General features: G+C 34.8%; 1 protein-coding gene across 1 annotated transcript; it reads left to right on the forward strand.

Moving 5' to 3' along the window:
• The first annotated feature begins 9,029 nt into the window (after window positions 1–9,029).
• LOC104594949 (11-beta-hydroxysteroid dehydrogenase A-like) lies at window positions 9,030–12,720 on the forward strand. The gene is made up of 6 exons (XM_010255510.2): window positions 9,030–9,239; window positions 9,355–9,547; window positions 9,634–9,719; window positions 9,840–9,971; window positions 10,104–10,268; window positions 12,012–12,720. The coding sequence occupies exons 1-6, from the start codon at window positions 9,057–9,059 to the stop codon at window positions 12,231–12,233; spliced, it is 981 nt and encodes a 326-aa protein (XP_010253812.1). The 5' UTR covers window positions 9,030–9,056; the 3' UTR covers window positions 12,234–12,720.
• Window positions 12,721–18,400: the final 5,680 nt, after the last annotated feature.

An 18,400-nucleotide genomic window follows, 5' to 3' on the forward strand; every position in this document is an offset into this window, starting at 1 on the left:
GATGTTAGGCTTTATTTCTGACTACTTCACAGTTCACATTCAAATTCTACCTTGTAAACAATTGTTCTCGCACAAGACAATCACAACCAGGATCACTGGGTCAGGAGTTATATCCTTCACCATTAGCCATTGATGATAACCCCAGTTTCGCTGCTGCAGATCCTTAAAAAGAGTGCAGTACTCACAGAAAGCGAGTGATAGGTTGAGATGAGATCATGGTGTGTACGATTGCATCAAGCCAGTTTCGTAGCATTCGCTGTTATAATCAGTGTGGAAAGGAGTAGGGGTGCAATTCAGGTTGGCCTAAGTGAGCATTTTACACTACATCAGACATCAGGCTTGGGCTTCGGGTGAGGTCTATTCAAATTTTGACAAAATCCCAACCCTCACTTCCTCCCCAGCTCCCCCCTGGAGGAAAAAATCAATTTGGCGTTTCTACGAAACAGCCTGCCTCTTGCATTTTTAAGGTATGTTTCAATTATCAATAACTTCAAATAATGTTAAGTATGCAAATTTGTACTGGTCAATCCAAAGTGTTTTAGGTAAAAACAGCATGGGTACTAATTGCCAGACAACGTTAAACATTTGGTGGACAAAAGCTTTTGGTCTTTTGTTATTCCTCCCAATAAAATAAAGGGAGATATTATCAGGCTGTAAAGACCGAGTGGATTTGCACTGACCAAAGCCGAACTCTACATGCATATAGATCAAAATTTATCCAAGAATTTATAGTGGTTTGTTGTATCCACAAGACATTGTGCGTACAGGTCTCAACTTCCCATTTTGTTCCACTTATTTAGTACTTTTTTTATGAATTTCGGTGAATGCATTGGGTTTAGGGGACGCATTAATTTGCCAGCTGTCTCATTTACACAATCAGATTCCACCATTTGAGGGCTACCAGCTAAATCAATGTTTACGTGAAAATCCAAACAATAGATAGCTATTGTTAGTAGAAATTCTCATATTGCGCTACTCACAGCCTTTTGCAGCTGTGCATCGAGAATATTTTCATATTTTTATGTTTTTATTCTTGAAGAAATATTTGTAGTTGTGAGCAAGATGTGGGAATGGACTGAATCCGATTTCACCCTGCTGCATCATCTTAAAAAATATATAAGAAAATTAGTATCGGCCATTAAGGTTATCACTTATCAGTACTTCGAGTTTGAACCAACTACATGGTGGGCGTTTTGCTCCAAACAAGGAGTAGGTGGCAAGTTATGGGACCACAAATCTGTCTTGTGCCACTACCTAGTTCAGAGTTTTGGCCTTTATCTTGAAAATTACTCTTTTTTGGTTGCTTGTGGTAGCATTAAATGCTTTTTTTTTTTTTTTGTTTTTTGTTTTTACCTTGCACCACCTCTACTGCATGAAGTTCATTTCAGAGTTTGCAACAATCAAGTCTAGATCTGCTACCAACAAAGCTTCGAACATGATCTATAGCCACACATCTCAGACGTGTTTAGCGGGCCATACTGTTATGTGTCATATTTTGAAGCTCACCAGTATCGTTTGTTAGTTTAGTCAATTTGTTGCATGGTTTTCAAAATGGGATCGGACTGGACGGTCAGATTGAAAAAATCGGGAACTAATCAGGTGATCGGTTCTGTTTTTCCCAAAAATTAGATTTTTCCCCAAAACTGTTGATCTTGGTCAGCGAATCGCTGAATCGGGTGGTTAACTGTTCGAACGGTTTTAACCATTTTTTATTTTTTTGAATCTTTTTTTATTTTTTTGTCAGAATGGACCGAGTGTTTGGTTCGAACAGTTAGATCGTTCGACCCGATAACTGGACCCCTAACCGGTTCGATTTTAAAAACTATGATTTGTTGTGCACAAAATAAGGTTGTTAGTGTTCATGTTAGTAAATTTGTTATCCTTTCTAGGTTTTAGGTTATGCTGATCTAAAGTAGGTTTTAGATGTCAACCCGTTTAGATACTTAAATGGTTCAACTGCATTTAGAGTTATAAAAAATAGCAAAGTAGATTTTGACTGTTCAGAGTCAAAGATCACATTCAAATCTATTTTGCTTTGAAAAAGAGTTTAGTTTTATTTTGAAGAAAAGCATTTTTAATATCACCAAAATAATTTTGTTAAACTCAAATCAGACTGCATTGGATGGTTGGAATGTGAGAATTGGGAACCAACAGCCAAAATTATTTTTAGGTACGGGTGCTAATCAGGTACCCAATTTGAAGAATTTACACTGTATCACGCCCGGGTCAATTGAAATTTTAACAATTCCCCAACCCAAACCCACCCAAGCTAATTTTAGGTGTCACCATTCTTACAAATGTTGATACATGTGTGATACTGTTTATACTTCATAATATTCATTGTTTTGGCTTATTTTGATCTAGGGAAATTGTCTAAAATTCACCATGAGTTTTCAATATTTCTCTTAAACTCACAACTTTTCAAAATGTCTAAAACTAATCATGTCAGTAAATTTTTATTTTCCAAAATTCACCTTCTGTCAGTGCACCGTTAATGCTTCTTAACAGAGGTGTCCATGTCAGCATAAATAACAATTTTCATGACCAAATTACCCTTGAATGGTGAGTTAGAGGAAAAATGGTCTTTTTTCAGTTTTCAATTTTCTTTTTTTTTTGCATTTTAGTGTTTTGTGATAATTTCTGTTTTTTTTTACAATTTTCTATTTTCTACAATCTATAAAATTTCCTGTATTTTGTTATTTATTTATAATTTCTATGTTTTTCTATAATTTTTTGTGCTTTTTCTACAAATTTTATTTTCTAATTTGTTTTTCAATTTCTATAGTTTCTATAATTTGAAAATAATTTTTTTTTATTTTGTTTGAAATTTCTATGTTTTTATGTATTTTATATTTGAAAATATTTTTTTGAAAATTTCCTTTTTTCATGTCTAAATATTAAAATGGTAATATATTAACACCCGTTAATTTATTTTGTATATATTTTATATTTTTATATGAAGGTTAAAATGGTAATATATTAACACCCGTTAGTCTGTTTAACGTCAAGTTAGTAACATGGTGAGTTTTAGACATTTTGAAAAGTTGTGATGAGTTTAAGAGATATACTGAAAATTCATGATGAAATTTAGAAAATTTCCCTTTGATTTAAAATATTTTTAAAAGACGTATCTACCCTTGTAAAATGAGAGTTTCTAAAGTGAGCGGGGCTTTAAACAAGATAAGAAGGGAAAGGTGTGAGGACTGATAGCATTCCAATAGAAGTTTGAAAATATACTGAAATAGTCCTACTTTTACCGACTAAATTATATAATAAGATAATGAAAATAAAGGAGATGCCAAATCAATAAAGAAAAAGATCATTGTGGTTTCTATAGTTTAAAACAAATGCAATATACAGAGTTATAATATTTCTTGTTGGATTAAACTCATAAGCCATACTGTAACTTTGGGAGAGTCAGAGCAGAAACCAATTTGATTTTATTAATACAGGGAGATTGGCAGATGAAGTTATTTCTTGTTAAGGTGATTGACAATCAAGTTCAGAAAATAAAGGGGATATAATATAATGAGTTTTAAAAAGGCAAGAAGTGTTAAATAGGTATATGGACTTGATCAAGGACATATTTATGAGGGTGCAACAATTAATGTTAGAACATGTGGGAGAGACATCAAAGCTTCACCAAGAATTGAACTCGACCCTTATTTATTTGCAGTATTGATGGATGAATTGATTAAACATGTTTATGAATTTTTTTTGACAATGAAATAGTATTAATTTATGAAGCAAAGAAGGATCAAATGTAGAATTACATTTATGGATGGAAATTTCCCTCGTAAAACTGGGGCCCCACCCTGCCCCAAATGGGTGGATTTTCTCCGACCTTAAATGGGGACGAGGCAGGGATGGGGAAAATATTTTTGCTCTGAATTAGGGATGGGTTTTGCATATAATTCCCTGAACCCTCTCTGAGCCATATGGTAAATTAGTAAAATATTTTTAGTTTTAACATTGATTTTTAAAATATCTCTAAGTTTTCCTAAAATTCTTAAAATCTTAGGATCCCATAATTCCATTTCTAAAGTACCCCCAAAGTGTATTAATCCAATTCCTAAAATATCTCCAAATTTCCATAATCCTATTTGTAAATTATCCACAAATTAAATAATTTTTAGGTGGTTGCCTCGAGGTGGGAAAAATTTGGGGATTCTTTATCCTCGATTGGGATGGGGTAGAATATCTTGACTACAGGGCGGGAAAATTCGGAGATTCTTTGTCCTCGACTGGGATGGGGTAGAATATCTTAATTATAAGGTGGGGGCGCCCCACCCTAAACCCGCCTTCTTGCCATTCCTCTTGTTTTGATAATCTATAAAAAAGGAGAGATTGTGGAAGATGTTATCCAAAGGATTAGAGTCGGATGGGGCAAAATGAACACATATAGAGTCATATGTGATAGGAGAATACTACTCGGAAGGAAAGTTTTATAAAATAGTTATAAATTAAGCTAATTAACGATCTCAGTATCAATCAAAGTGTTGGGCATTGAAAGAAACAATATATCCAAAAAATGAGTGGTGAAAATGTGAATGTTAAGAAGAGTGAGTAAAGAAAAAAAAAGAAGAGAAGACAGTATTAAAATTAACTTATTTAAAAGAACTAATGAGAAGCTCAATTATTATCATTATCATTATCATTCAAGCCTTATCCCAACTTTGAGTAGCTCTCATGAATAATAAAATGAAGGAAAACTGACTAAAAAGGCTAGAAGTGACCTATCACAAGTTGAAAAGGGTAGAAGAACTAAGGGCAGGACAAAAAAGGATGTGAGTTTAAGTAGTTTATATGATTTAAAGTCCCACAATTTAACAACTAATTATATATATAGTGATGACATAAATAATTAGAGCAGAGTTCACATCTCCGCCCCACAGAGTCGCCCCACAGCACATTTGTATTGAGGACATCTCCCGATGATGACATCATCAGGACTGATACTATCATCGGGAGATGTTCCCAATACACGGTGGAGATGTGCTGTGGGGCGTTGTGGGGCGGCTCCTTGTGGGGTGGAGATGTGATCTCATTAGAGCAAGGCTTTGGTGATGATGATGATTTCTATTTTTGAAGACAATAACTTACATATTTGAGCATAAGAACATGGTTTTTATAACCGACCCGAAGACCGAACCGGTCAGGGGTCCGGTTACTGGGTCGAACTGAACGGTCGACCTGTTTTGATAAAATAAAAAAATAAAAAAAACTTAAAAAATAAAAAACGGTCAAAACTGTTTGAACAATTCGAACGATTAACTGCCCGGGTCAGTGGTTTATTGACCAAAATTAATGGTTTTTTGAGAAATCCCGGTTTTTCCAATCTGACCATCTGATTTGGTCCAATTTTGAAAACCATGCATTAGAAAACTTCAATTCCCTTTTAAAAATGAAGCCTTCACATAATAATACGAGTACATGAGATGTCCTCTCCCCCTCCCCCCTCAAAAGAAAAGAAAAAAAAAATATAATATATGGTAAAAAGTTAGTCATTTTCAAGGTGTAACTTGTGGTTGGTGCATGTCAACTCGAACCTACTTTTGAGCTTGTTTAGGGATGGCAGTTTTCCTTATCTCCATTGGATTATTTGGCTTCTCTGACCCGATGGGGTCAACGATGGAGATTGCCTTGGCAGGGATGGGATAGGTATGGGGGATTAATAGTGGTATCTAATCAGGGATGGGAGCGAGGATGGGGAGTGAATTTCCTGCCCTGCCCCAACCCTGATTATATATATAACATACATTATATATTATATATATAATATTATTTATATTATATATCAAAAAATATTTAAAACATTGTTTATATTTAAAAATTTTCTTTATTTTAAGTAAATCTATTTTCCATAAAAACTTTTAATTAAAAATTTCAAGACTTTGGGTCCCCAATTAGGAACTCATCTCTGTTAGGGATCAAGGATGGAGGATCACTTTTATCCCCGAAGAGATCAGGATTGGAAATGTGAATTTATTTCAAAATTGGGGTCGGGATGAAGAATACAGTCCCCACCCCAAACCCGTCCGTTGCCATTCCTAATCTTGACTAGATTTCATTGTATTGGATAGCTTTGATTAGCGTTTAACCAATCCAACTTTCAACCTAAACATAACCTTTCTCTCTCTCTCTATCTCTATCTCTATCTATCTATCCATATACACAATCATGTATAATTTATTATACCCTCATTCAATGTTCTTAAATATTTTATGTATTTTTAATTTTAATGAAACCCAAGTGCAAAGAAATCTTAAATTTTCATCTTGCATTTGTCAGGCCTAACCTGACCTGGTTTTTCTTAGGTTACGACTCGAGCTGGGTTATTGCACTAATTGGATTGGCGGTTGGGTTTGGGCAGACCACAACATGACCCAACCTCGCTAACCCGGTTCAACCTGGCTAAACTAAAGTTGTACCCCCTGTCAAAGTATCAAGGACAGGGGCAATAAATAGGGGGAGGTCATAGATTGGTACGTTGTATGTCGTTGGAAAAAGTAACGGATTCATGATGAATTGAGCAATTTCACCTATTGTTTCTTCGTCATTCTCTGTCTTTGTCTGTCATTATTGTCTCTCTACCAAAATAACTATACAAAAGTATAAGTAGTTTATCTTATGTTCTATATATCCGAAAGATAATTTGGAAAAAAACAATTGAGAGCTTATTCCTGTGCATGAAACGTTACCCCACCTACTCAGTTGATCAGGCTGTTTTTTTTCAAAGTTTGTCTGAGTTTCCAGGTGGTGAGTAATGACTTATGAGTGCTCCAGATGCACTCTATTGAGTTGGTCTTCTGCCTTCATAACCGAGACTTTGGTCTTTGTTTTGACCCCACTCTATTGAATTGTTGGGTCTGCCTTAATTAGGTTTTGGGTCAGGTTCGTACTGAGGTAAATCCATTGTTATGCCCTAACTGTTGATAAATTCTAGTCTAGTATTCAAACATTTGTATATATGGCCTTGGTTTCGTAGTATTTAGTATTTATGGGATTCAATATTACATTTGTCAGACTGGGTTGGGTTTGAGTTCATTGGATTCAGGTTTGAGCCAAGATTGTGGTTTTACAATCCGTACGGGTACGGATAATGTACAGTATTAGGTTAAACCAAATCCTCTTCGACCTGCATATTGTTAGAGAAGGCATATAAACTTACGTATTAGGTGTTGAATTTAAAAATATTTTGAATTTTTGTGAATGATATAATTGATAATTTATGTGTTTTCATCAAATAATTAGAAACTTTGATGTTTGTTTATGTTATTTTATTCCTTTATTGCCTACACATAACGTAAATAATGGGAAATTAGATATAGATTCTAACCCAATCCTCTCACTCTCAAATGTAGGGAAGGTTTGGATTTTAAAAATCTAATTCAATACAGGTTTTGGGAGGGTACAGATTTGGAAGCCTAGGGAGGTGAGCAGGGTCTAGAATTTATAATCTCTTCCCAAACCAACCAATTGCCATCCTAGTTAACCGAGACTTTTTAACTTTTGCAATCCAGATTTGTAGCTGAATTTGAAATGATAGCAAGGGAGTCATTTTATTCGTTGTTTTAAAAGGCTTAAGCCTTGAGGTGTGAGGCTTACGCCTTGAGGCAAGGGGCATAGATTTTGCCTCAAGGCTTAAGCCTAAGAACTTTGATGTGAGGCTTAAACCTTTGTTATAATAAGGCATAAGCCTCAAGCCTCAATGTGTGAGGTGTAAAAAGGCGTAAGCCTCAAGTATCAATGAATATTTAGTGATTTAATGCAAAAAAATATTTTATACATTTTTATAGTTCAAAGTATATATTGAAGAATCACTTCAATAATTATGGGACAAATAAACAAAAAATAGTAAAAATAAAAAACCAATAGGGGAAATTAAGCTCTATTAGTTTCTCCTAGTGTTTAAGTAGAGTTCAATGCAATAAGGGTCAATCAAGTTCTTTGTTTATATTGGATATATCAAATGAGATTTTTTTTCTTATTATTTAATTCTAAATCTAACATCCCAAGCTTGTTATTTTTCTCATTTCTTTTCCTAATGAATTTATTTTCTTTTTATTGATTTTTGCATAGATCAAATTAACTAAGTTTGTTTCTTTCTTCTAAACTGTTGAATCACCATAAATCTAATATCCAATTATATGAGTGATTCTTCACACGTTTCCTTTTCTTCTAAATTGGTTATTTGAATTATTTGAAAACTTTGCATATTGAAACATAAAATTAATGTAAAATGTTTATAATTGTGAGCTGATTAGTTATTATATTTTATTTAATGCTTAAATGCTGAAACTTATTGCTTATAAATTTTTATTTTATGGACTTCTATCATTTTAACTTGGTATATTATTTGTTATTTTTATCAATTTATAAACTTTAATTATACCTCAACTATGCTCTTAGCCTTTTAAAACCTTGATTTTATTTTCATGGAATTGAAGGGGAAAAGGAAACATTTTACTTTATTTTCAAATCCAAATTTAGTTCTGTTTCTAGGATGTAGATCAGTGCTACTAAATTCTCAACTTTATATACCAACTAGACTCTAGATTCCTCCAAGAGGTTTCTCCTCTTGGTTTTTCTCTAAAGATCTTTGTTGAATCTTTTCTTCTTCTTCCGGCGAACCCCTCTCCCTGTTTTCTCTTCTTGGGGAGTCTCTCTCTCTATTTGTTGCTCATCTTCTTTTCTATTTCGTCTTTCCATCTTCTCTTCCCTTCTTCTGCCTTCCCATGGGTGATAATGTGATATTGCATGGTGGCCCAAGAAGCTTTATGGGTTTCCGGCAATACTACATACCTTACCTTTACAGATCGATGTTAGATGAAATTAATATCTTTCGGTGAAAAATTCATACACCCTTTCCTTTTTACCTCGCAACAAACAAAGCCTAGCTTGGGGTAAAATAATGAAAATTAATATACGTAGACGCCATTTACTCAAAACAGTTCAGGGTCAATATCAAGGGCCTGGGGGCTATAAAATTACAATACAAAATGTGCAGATGAAGCCTTCAATTGCGCTGTACTGTACCTTGTTATAACAGAGCCATGGAGTTCCTTCACAAGTTGATCATGAATTTGGTAGTTCCACCTGTTGGCCTCATCATTCTGTGTCTCACCCTCCCTTTACTCCTCATTTATAGGTTCATCCGTTCCATCCTGACTTTCTCAAGCCAAAATATCGCCGGAAAAGTTGTTCTCATCACCGGAGCTTCATCGGGAATCGGGGAGGTCCACACTTGACATAAATTCAAATCATATATATATATATATATTTATATATTTATTGCTTCATGATATATATAAGTATTTAAGCAATTTGATTTCTGATTTTGCATGCATGCAGCACCTGGCTTATGAGTATGCGAGAAGAGGAGCTTCTTTAGTCCTTGTTGCTAGAAGAGAGAAGAGCCTTAGAGAAGTGGCTGAAAGAGCTCGGCAGCTTGGGTCGCCTGATGTTCTAGTTATTCGAGCTGATGTCTCTAAAGTTGCTGAATGCAAACGTTTTGTTGACAGAACAATGGACCATTTCAGACGAAGTAAGAGGAGTCTGAATTTCTTTAATTACATATTGTTTGTAATGGCGTTTAACTAATAAGGATCTGATGATTTGATTAATTTGCAGTGGATCATCTGGTTTGTAACGCTGGGGTCTATAACTCTCACCTGTTTGAGTGTGGAATTAATGCAGAAATTTCCAAACCAGTGATGGTAATTAATTAATCAATCCCTGCATGAACCACAGATCAATAATCAATGTGAGAGCTCAGTTATATTGTTCCTGTTGATATTGTGCAAAACCAGCTAATTGTGATTTGGATTAATGTTTAGGATATCAACTTCTGGGGATCAATCTATCCAACTTATTTTGCTATTCCTCACCTCAAGAAGAGCAAAGGAAAGATCATCGTCAATGCTTCAGTTGCTGGGTGGGCCATCTCACCCTGGGCAAGCGTGTATGGTGTAAGGAATCTGCTGGGAGATGGATGAGTGATTATTATACTATACTATACTAGTGTTATGAATGTTCATCTTAATTTTCTTTTCACTCTGGTGATCAACTTTGAATTGCTGATGATCTTCTATCTGTTTCAGGCAAGTAAAGCTGCACTGATCAACTTTTTTGAGACATTGAGACTGGAGTTGGCACAGGAGGTTACAATAACAATAGTTGCTCCTGCATTTATACAGTCAGAGATCACACAAGGAAAGCACCTAAACAAGGAAGGCATCCTAGAAGTTGATCCAAAGCTGAGAAAGGTAAGCTTATCCACTATTTCACTGTTACATCTGATTTTTTAATTTATTTTACTTTTAGTTACTTAGTTTTAAATTTCAATCATTCATGAAGTTGGTTGCCAATGTCACCCTATAGAGCCAGGAAAAATTAATTCTAGCCAGTATGGGTAGGTCAAACCTGTATTTGTATATGCGTGCCTTGAACACCATTGATCTGGAACATCATGTGGGGCCATAATGTTTGATGTTCTGAAAAACACTGACTGAGATGGTCACTGGGTATGGAATAATAGATAGGAATGTCAATTAATTACTCGGGTTTAATGGTAAATTGTTCTTGCTCCAACCCTATCAGTTTGTTTGGAGCAGACTCAGTCGGGTGTGGGTATGTTTGGATTAAATGAATCTAACCTGCAGCGTGTTCAGGTCATTGTGTCCCCGTCCCACAGTACATCACCACAACGTCCCACACAGTACATCCCCGTCGTGTATTGGGAATATCTTCCAATAATAATCCATATATCATTATTGGGAAATTGATATTCATGTGGGGGGCTGATTTGAACTCCATATGTAAAGGGGTGTTATGTTAGTTTTCTACAAAATACAATAAGATATTCATGAATCTTTTATAAAAGTTGATAGTGACATTGAGATATCTGTAAATATATTCTTCACTAATAACAGGGTGGGGTGGGTGTGTACTGGTTGAGATCAACCTTATAGGCATGGTTCAAAGTATCGATACACCCCAAAAATCACTATTCTTTATCTTTTATATTTAGTTTTTTTTTGAAATTTTCACAAGAGATTGGTCTTAGGCCTAACTATCCCCTGAAAATCATCAAAACCGAATATGATACACTTGATATTCCCTGATATGTGACAAAATTTTGAACCTTACCTACAAGTGGATTTGATAACTCTGTATCAATAAGTTTGGCAATCCATACCTTAGGGTTGAGGTCGGGTTGAGTTAAATCATTAGGCTGTGTTTGGTTGCAATGCAAATAAATTTACACTGGTGCAAAACCATGGTAGTAGTGCAAATGATTTAAGCGTAAATTCTCACCTATTTTTGTTTCAAAATTTAGTCTATTTTATTTGATTGCAATACAAATGAAGTAAATTAAGACATGAAGTAGAATAAAGTAAAATCCAAAACAAAATTAAACAAGAATATAATTTGCATTTTTTACATTTGCACTTCCATGCATTTGTACTAGGGCAAATAAATTTGCACTGCAACCAAACAAAGACTTAATATCAAACCAGACCAGTTTATGAGTTTACAGTTACCCTCATTATGTGCTGTGAATGTAAATCTTACAAATCTTGGGTTAACCTAAGGCTGCAACATTTACAGCCTATGTATATTGCTTTGGTCCAGTACTACTAACATATTTCTATACCACAAAATTTGTTAAAAGGTGGGTAAAATCTACTCAATGACAAAGAAATTATGTACAATTTTAGGCATAAGCTATTGTTTTGTTTAATGCTTCATTTATGAAAAACACTAGGTGCTTGTTGATAATGTATTTAAGCTTCAAATCTAGAAGACTTTAAAACTACATGCTAAACTCAACTTGAATAAAAAGGGGGAATGCAATGGTTGCAAAACTACATTAATTAGTCCAACTTGGGTGTTTCTTGCCTGGATAGATGGGCCTTGTCTCAAATTTCAAATGTTTCCAGATAATACAAAGTGTTGTCATTTACAAGAATTGATGATTGATGATGAAAAACTTGGTTATTTGATAGATCATAAATAGCAGATTCCAAGTTAAGAGTGCAGGAGAATGTGCAAAAGCCATTGTGAATGGGGCATGCCGGGGAGAAAGATATGTTGTAGAGCCATCATACTACAGGCTGTTGTTCCTCTTCCATTTCATGTGCCCTGAGATTGTTGAATGGTTTGTCCGCTTAATTTGTAGAATTAAGCCGATCATAAGCAAGAGCAATACCAATGGAATCAACAACTAAATTAAGGCTGTGTTTGGAAACGATGCAGATAAGTGTGAAAGCAAATATGTAGAGTGTAAAACAGTCCATATAAATTGTAAAGTTGGGTTAGTTTTGCACTAATAAATTTATCTTCTTACCAAACAGACTTTTAGCTGTAATGGATGCAAACATGGATTCCAATAAAGCATATGCTTTTTTTTTATCAAAAACCCACTTGAATGCAAATTTACTTTTTTTTATTGATATATTTTTACATCTTATTATCAATGTAAATATGCATTGGTCTGTCATTTGTCAATGCATAAATGTAATGTTGCCAAATACAGTCAAAAGTGAACCAAAGTGCAAATTTACCCTGAATCGGGATTTACACTCCATTTGCATCATTTCCAAGCGCAGCCTAAGTTTCAAGTAGATCGATGCTCTTTAATTATAAAGGCTCATTGTTCTTGATTTGATTGTTTCTCATATATATTTTATTATAAAATTCATACCTCAGAATTAACTTGCTTGATGCCAAATTTATGGCTTGTATGAATTGGTAAAGTCTTTTTTTTTTTTGTGTTACTTAGGGCGAATTTGGTTCACGGGAATAGGGGTTTAGAATTGGAATCGGAATGGGCCATTTTAATTATATTCCATCTGTTTGGTTGGGTGGAATTGGAATAGCCATTCCCTCTCCTTCTCTTGAGAATAAAATCCCATTCCAATTGATTCTAATTTCTATTCTGATTCTTGTCTAAACCAAACAGACTATGTAAATAGACCATTCCAATTCCGGCCACTTATAGTGGCTTTGTTAATTACAGAACTCATCTAGATCCTACTTCCACCAAAAGACAAGGCACAACATTGCAACCATGTATATACAACAATCATGTTTTCTTGGTACTAGTATTAAAAACTAATTTTCATACAAAGGGTTTACATAACTTTTAAAAGGATACGACACTGTTGAGTTTTTTTTTTTCTTTTCTTTCTTGTTAATGAACAATATGAAGAGAAGTCTAGTGCAAAACTTGCTAATCATCCATATCAATTTGTGCTGGTCATGAGATATGACAACATACCAAAGTGCTAGGGATGCACATTTTGTTACAATGATAAAAAAAGTTCATGAAAATCCAAAATAATCTTCAAATTGAATTCAAAATGTTGTAATTGCTTCATGTGACAAATACAATTCCCACGCATCATAATCTGGATTTAACTGTATATAGGAGGGGTTATTCAATATTCCAAATGCATTCTCTCTAATTTAGTATTATTAGAGAATGATCCATGATCTTGAGTCACCATTTAAATTGGGCAATCCAATGCCACGTTGTATATCTTAACTTGTTATCTTAATTCTTAAGGTTGGATTGATCAAAATACCTATTATGGAAGTTAAAAATGTCAATGGACCGGATATCGGTCCAATCCGATCCAGTCCAGTATGGATTCATTATAAATGGACCAGGTTCAATCTAATCTGATGAATACTTTGAACCATTTTGGACTGGTTCATCAATTTAATGTATGAACTATCCAAACTATTCAAATTGATTTTAATTTAGATTGGGTCCAACCCAAATTATATTCATTGACACCCGTACTCTTATCTTATGTCAATGGACCAGATATTTGTTCGTTCTGACACAGTCCAGTATAAAACCTTTACAAATGGACCAGGTCTAATCCAATGTAATAAATACTTTGGACCATTAAGTCTGGACTTGTCCAATTTAATGTCTTATTGTCCATCCAACCTGCTCAAATTGATTTTGATTCAAACAGGGTCCAACCCAAATCCAGCTCATTGACACCCCTAATCACATACAAGTCATTCCAGCTTTGAGAGTTTCTGGATACATTGAGGGCTTAATATCTATGCCACTAGATATCGCCATGAATCATTATATGAACTTTCGTAACATCATCAATTTGGAATTCATTGAGTGGAAATGACAAGATCAACTTCTTTGGAGTAGTTTTTTTTTTTTTTTTTATCAAGTCATGAGCTTGTAAGGAATTGAAACATGCTACAAATTTTCCCCATTAATCTAGTAGTACTAACTTATAAGAAGTCAAAAATAAAAGGGCTTACCTGTATGCATCCTTCTTTCAGAGGAGGGGCCAAGAGTGCCATATAGACCTCTTTATATTCCTACTCCCTCATGGAGTGTGAAGAGTTCTAAATAAAGCACATTTTACAAAACATTAGTGCCTCATCCGTTTTCCGGGGAGTAGGGGTGGATAAACTGGTAAGTCCCATGGAAAAGAAATAAATCCGCGTCCGTTTTTTAGTATTAGTGGGTCTTACAGAAAAGAATGATTCCCAAGTAGCTCATTTATCTGGAGAAAATAATACTCTCATCAGATTTGGACAAATTACTTACCCATGCATGTTGAAAATCACTAATACATGATAGACAATATTGTCTCTTCAATAATATCACTTTTTTTTTGGGATAAATTGATCATTTTACATCTTTACTTAGAAATAAAAAACACTGTAAGTGCTCTTATCTGAATAAGTATTTCTCAAGAAACATTTGATTAAGTACATTTACCCAAGGGAGTCATTTACCTGACACACAAACGAGGAGTAAATTTAACATTCACCCATTTGATATGTAAATTTAAACTTAATGTTAGAAAACGGTGCATGGGCTGATATAAAAACACTTGGGTATTAACTTAACAGTATCTAGGGCAATGACAACACTACTACTAAATCATACATGGAAGTCGATACATTCTCCAAATAGAAAGGTAGGACCATCCATATTCTTCCAAACAACCTAAAATGTCTTAAAAACCCGTATATCTCAACTAAGGTCTTTAGTGTTTCACTTAAAAACCTTTATGCTTTAACCTTGAGGCTTGAATTTGTTCCAAAAGGAACCTTGTGTTTGGAGCCAGTATGTATCAAATCTAAAACATTTATGTCCCAAACAAGACCCTTATATTTTAGACAGAAGCCCTTATGTGATCATAAAATGAACAAGTGCCCAAAGTTGATTGTAGACTAATCCCTTTTGAGCAATATACTATTTAAAAATTTTAGGAGGTACTCATTTAATAAAATGGATCAGCTAACATCTACCTTGTACTGAAATGCTTAATGGACGTATGATGATCTCATGGTCCACATATGAATAACAAATCACCTCAAGATGATCATATTGCATGAATGAGTATGAAATCTTTAGGCTATGTTTGGTTTGAAGGAAAAGATAGGGAAAGACAGGGGAACCAATACAAGGTTTGTAAAGGTTTTTCTACCTTTTCCTGCATTTTCCTTCAAACCAAACATAGCCTTAGTTCTTTGCAAGAGTCTCATCATTTTATTGACTATTTGAACATGTTCAAGGACTAGAAATAGTAACTGAAATGTGGACAAACTTGAGAGTATATCAAAGTACTAATGGTTGATGTATAAAACTCTCTATTTCCTCTCCAAGTTATTTTTTGGAGCAATTGAGATTTGTTATCTTTGTTGATGGGCATAGTTCCTTTCTAACCAAAACAGCAAATTGAACCCCCCTAAAAATAAGCCTTTTGTGACAAATCCAACATAACTATGCAAGAGATGCTCCATAAAAATCTCTTTTGGTCTCAAAATAGCAACTTGACATCATTTACATGCAGAAAAGAGAACTAATAAAATGAACTTACTTTAACTGATCCAAAAGATCTATACATTGATTAACTACTTTTCCCTTGAGGCTAAAAGATGTTGTTACCTTATGCATCTTTACCTAAAAGCTTGCCTTAATAGATTTTCTTTAATTTGCATTTCAAATGTTCATTCCCTGATATTTGAAAACTTTTGGTTGAACCATTTAAACATCTTTATGCAAATTTATACTTAGATAACATAACCCAACATATATGCTAGACAATTGGTACAGATATTACAAAAATGTAGGAGCTCCACTTCACTACCATTTAACATACCAAACCTATAAAAATCTTAAGAGTATCTGCAAGATTAAGCCTTCTGCACTCCTACTTTGTGTGTGTCATTGTCCAGAACTGAAGGATGCAAATGAAGAGGTTCATCAATCCATTTGTACCCTGTTGGAGGGAGAACGACAACAAGTTGCAGCAATGTATGAACAACACTTTTAAGTCCCTTTCTCCATTATGTATATGATGGCTCTTTCTCCACAAGTATGGTGCAATCAAGACAGTCTGTTGGGGAAAAAAATGGCTTAAGAACACTGCAGCAAATTCTAGTACCTGATTTCTATATACTCCCTGCTAATGAATAGATTAAAGAACTGAAAAATAGCATTGACACTCCATGGACAATCAGATCATCTATCAAACAACTGAAAACCCTTCTATCATCATATTCAGAAGTAGTTGCTATATATTCTATTCTGCCATTGGTAGAAATGTTGCAGGGTTGGTCCTGGTTCTGCATTCTTCTGTCAACAGGGCATTATAGGGTGGCAGCTGCTGACTGCTGTTAAGTATGATTGCATATAATCATTTTCTGGAAAATAATCACCACTTTCTGAAGTGCTAGTGCTCTCTTCATCTTCTGGGATATCATCATCTGAAATATCATCTCCTGGCACATTATCTTCCTGAAAGTCCTCTTCATTTTCTGGAATACTCTCTTCATCTTCTGGGATGCCATCATCTGAAAAGTCATCCCCTGGCACATTATCTTCCTGAAAGTCCTTTTCATCTTCTGTCATATCATCTTCTGGAATGCTCTCCTCATCTTCTGGGATATCATCATCTGAAAAGTCATCCCCTGGAAAGTCCTCTTCATCTTCTGTCATATCATCTTTTGAAATGCTCTTCATCTTCTGGGATGCCATCATCTGAAAAATCGTCCCCTGGCACATTATCTTCCTTGAAGTCATCTTCATCTTCTGCCATATCATCTTCTGGAATACTCTCTTCATCTTCTGGGATGCCATCATCTGAAAAGTCATCCCCTGGCACATTATCTTCCTTAAGTCCTCTTCATCTTCTCTCATATTATCTTCTGGAATGCTCTCTTCATCTTCTGAGATGCCATCATCTGAAAAGTCATCCCCTGGCACATTATCTTCCTTAAAGTCCTCTTCATCTTCTCTCATATCATCTTCTGGAATGCTCTCTTCATCTTCTGGGATGCCATCATCTGAAAAGTCATCCCGTGGCACAATATCTTTCTGAAAGTCCTCTTCATCTTCTGCCATATCATCTTCTGAAATGCTCTCTTCATCTTCTGGGATGCCATCATCTGAAAAATCATCCTCTGGCACATTACCTTCTTGAAAGTCCTCTTCATCTTCTGGCATATCATCTTCTGAAATATTCTCTTCATCTTCTGGGATGCCATCATCTGAAAATTCATCCCCTGTCGTATAATCATCCTGAAAATCCTCTTCATCTTCTGTCAAATCATCATCCTCATCTGTCATGACATCTTCATCTTCAGACGTGTTCCTTTTGTAGTCTTCTTCTTCTTCTGACATGTCATGTACATCGTCCAGCATGTCATATTCTGATGACATGCCATCTACATCATCTAGCATGTCTTTGCATCTTAAAGACCTCCAGCATGTCATATTCAATGAGATGTAATTTTTTACAAATTTTTTAAATAGACAGTTGTCCTTCCTTGGATAGGAGGACACCTGTCTATTTACAAAATCTCAATTAAACGTCGTTTAACTGTTTATTAATTAGAACAAAAAAAAAAAAAAATCTTAGAAATGTGTATATACATGTTCTGTGAAGAGCAGATTTGGATTCTTCATTGGAAACAATTGAAACCCCGTTTGATTTGAAGAGCAGATTTGGATTCTTCATGGGAAACACATGCTGTGAGGCATGTGTGGGCAGGACATTCCTATTCTGATTCCAACTGTTTGATTAGGCATAATCAAAATTCCATTCTCATTTCTACTGAAATGATATTACCCTATTTGATTATTTGAGGGAATGGCAATTCCATAATTCTCCTTGAGAATGAAATGTCATTCCAATTCTTATCTGAACCAAAAAGGCTTAAGAATAGACTATTTTAATTCCGATTCTAATTCTAATTTCGAAGGATTTTAATTCCAATTCCAATTCCGACCTTAAACCAAAACAGACCAATAATCTGTGGGGTGCATGTGGGGCGTGTTTTGTGGGAGAGCCCGACTAAATTTGTTTCGTTCCAAGGTGATTATTAAACCCTACAAAGC

The sequence above is a fragment of the Nelumbo nucifera genome, chromosome 3 (assembly GCF_055504915.1).
Source record: "Nelumbo nucifera cultivar China Antique chromosome 3, China Antique-T2T, whole genome shotgun sequence".
Lineage (NCBI taxonomy): Eukaryota > Viridiplantae > Streptophyta > Magnoliopsida > Proteales > Nelumbonaceae > Nelumbo > Nelumbo nucifera.

Coding starts and splice junctions, on each gene's coding strand:
- LOC104594949 (XM_010255510.2), top strand. CDS start 9,057: ATGGAGTTCCTTCACAAGTTGATCATGAATTTGGTAGTTCCACCTGTT. Junction 9,240..9,354: donor CTTCATCGGGAATCGGGGAG/GTCCACACTTGA, acceptor GCATGCATGCAG/CACCTGGCTTATGAGTATGC. Junction 9,720..9,839: donor AAATTTCCAAACCAGTGATG/GTAATTAATTAA, acceptor ATTAATGTTTAG/GATATCAACTTCTGGGGATC.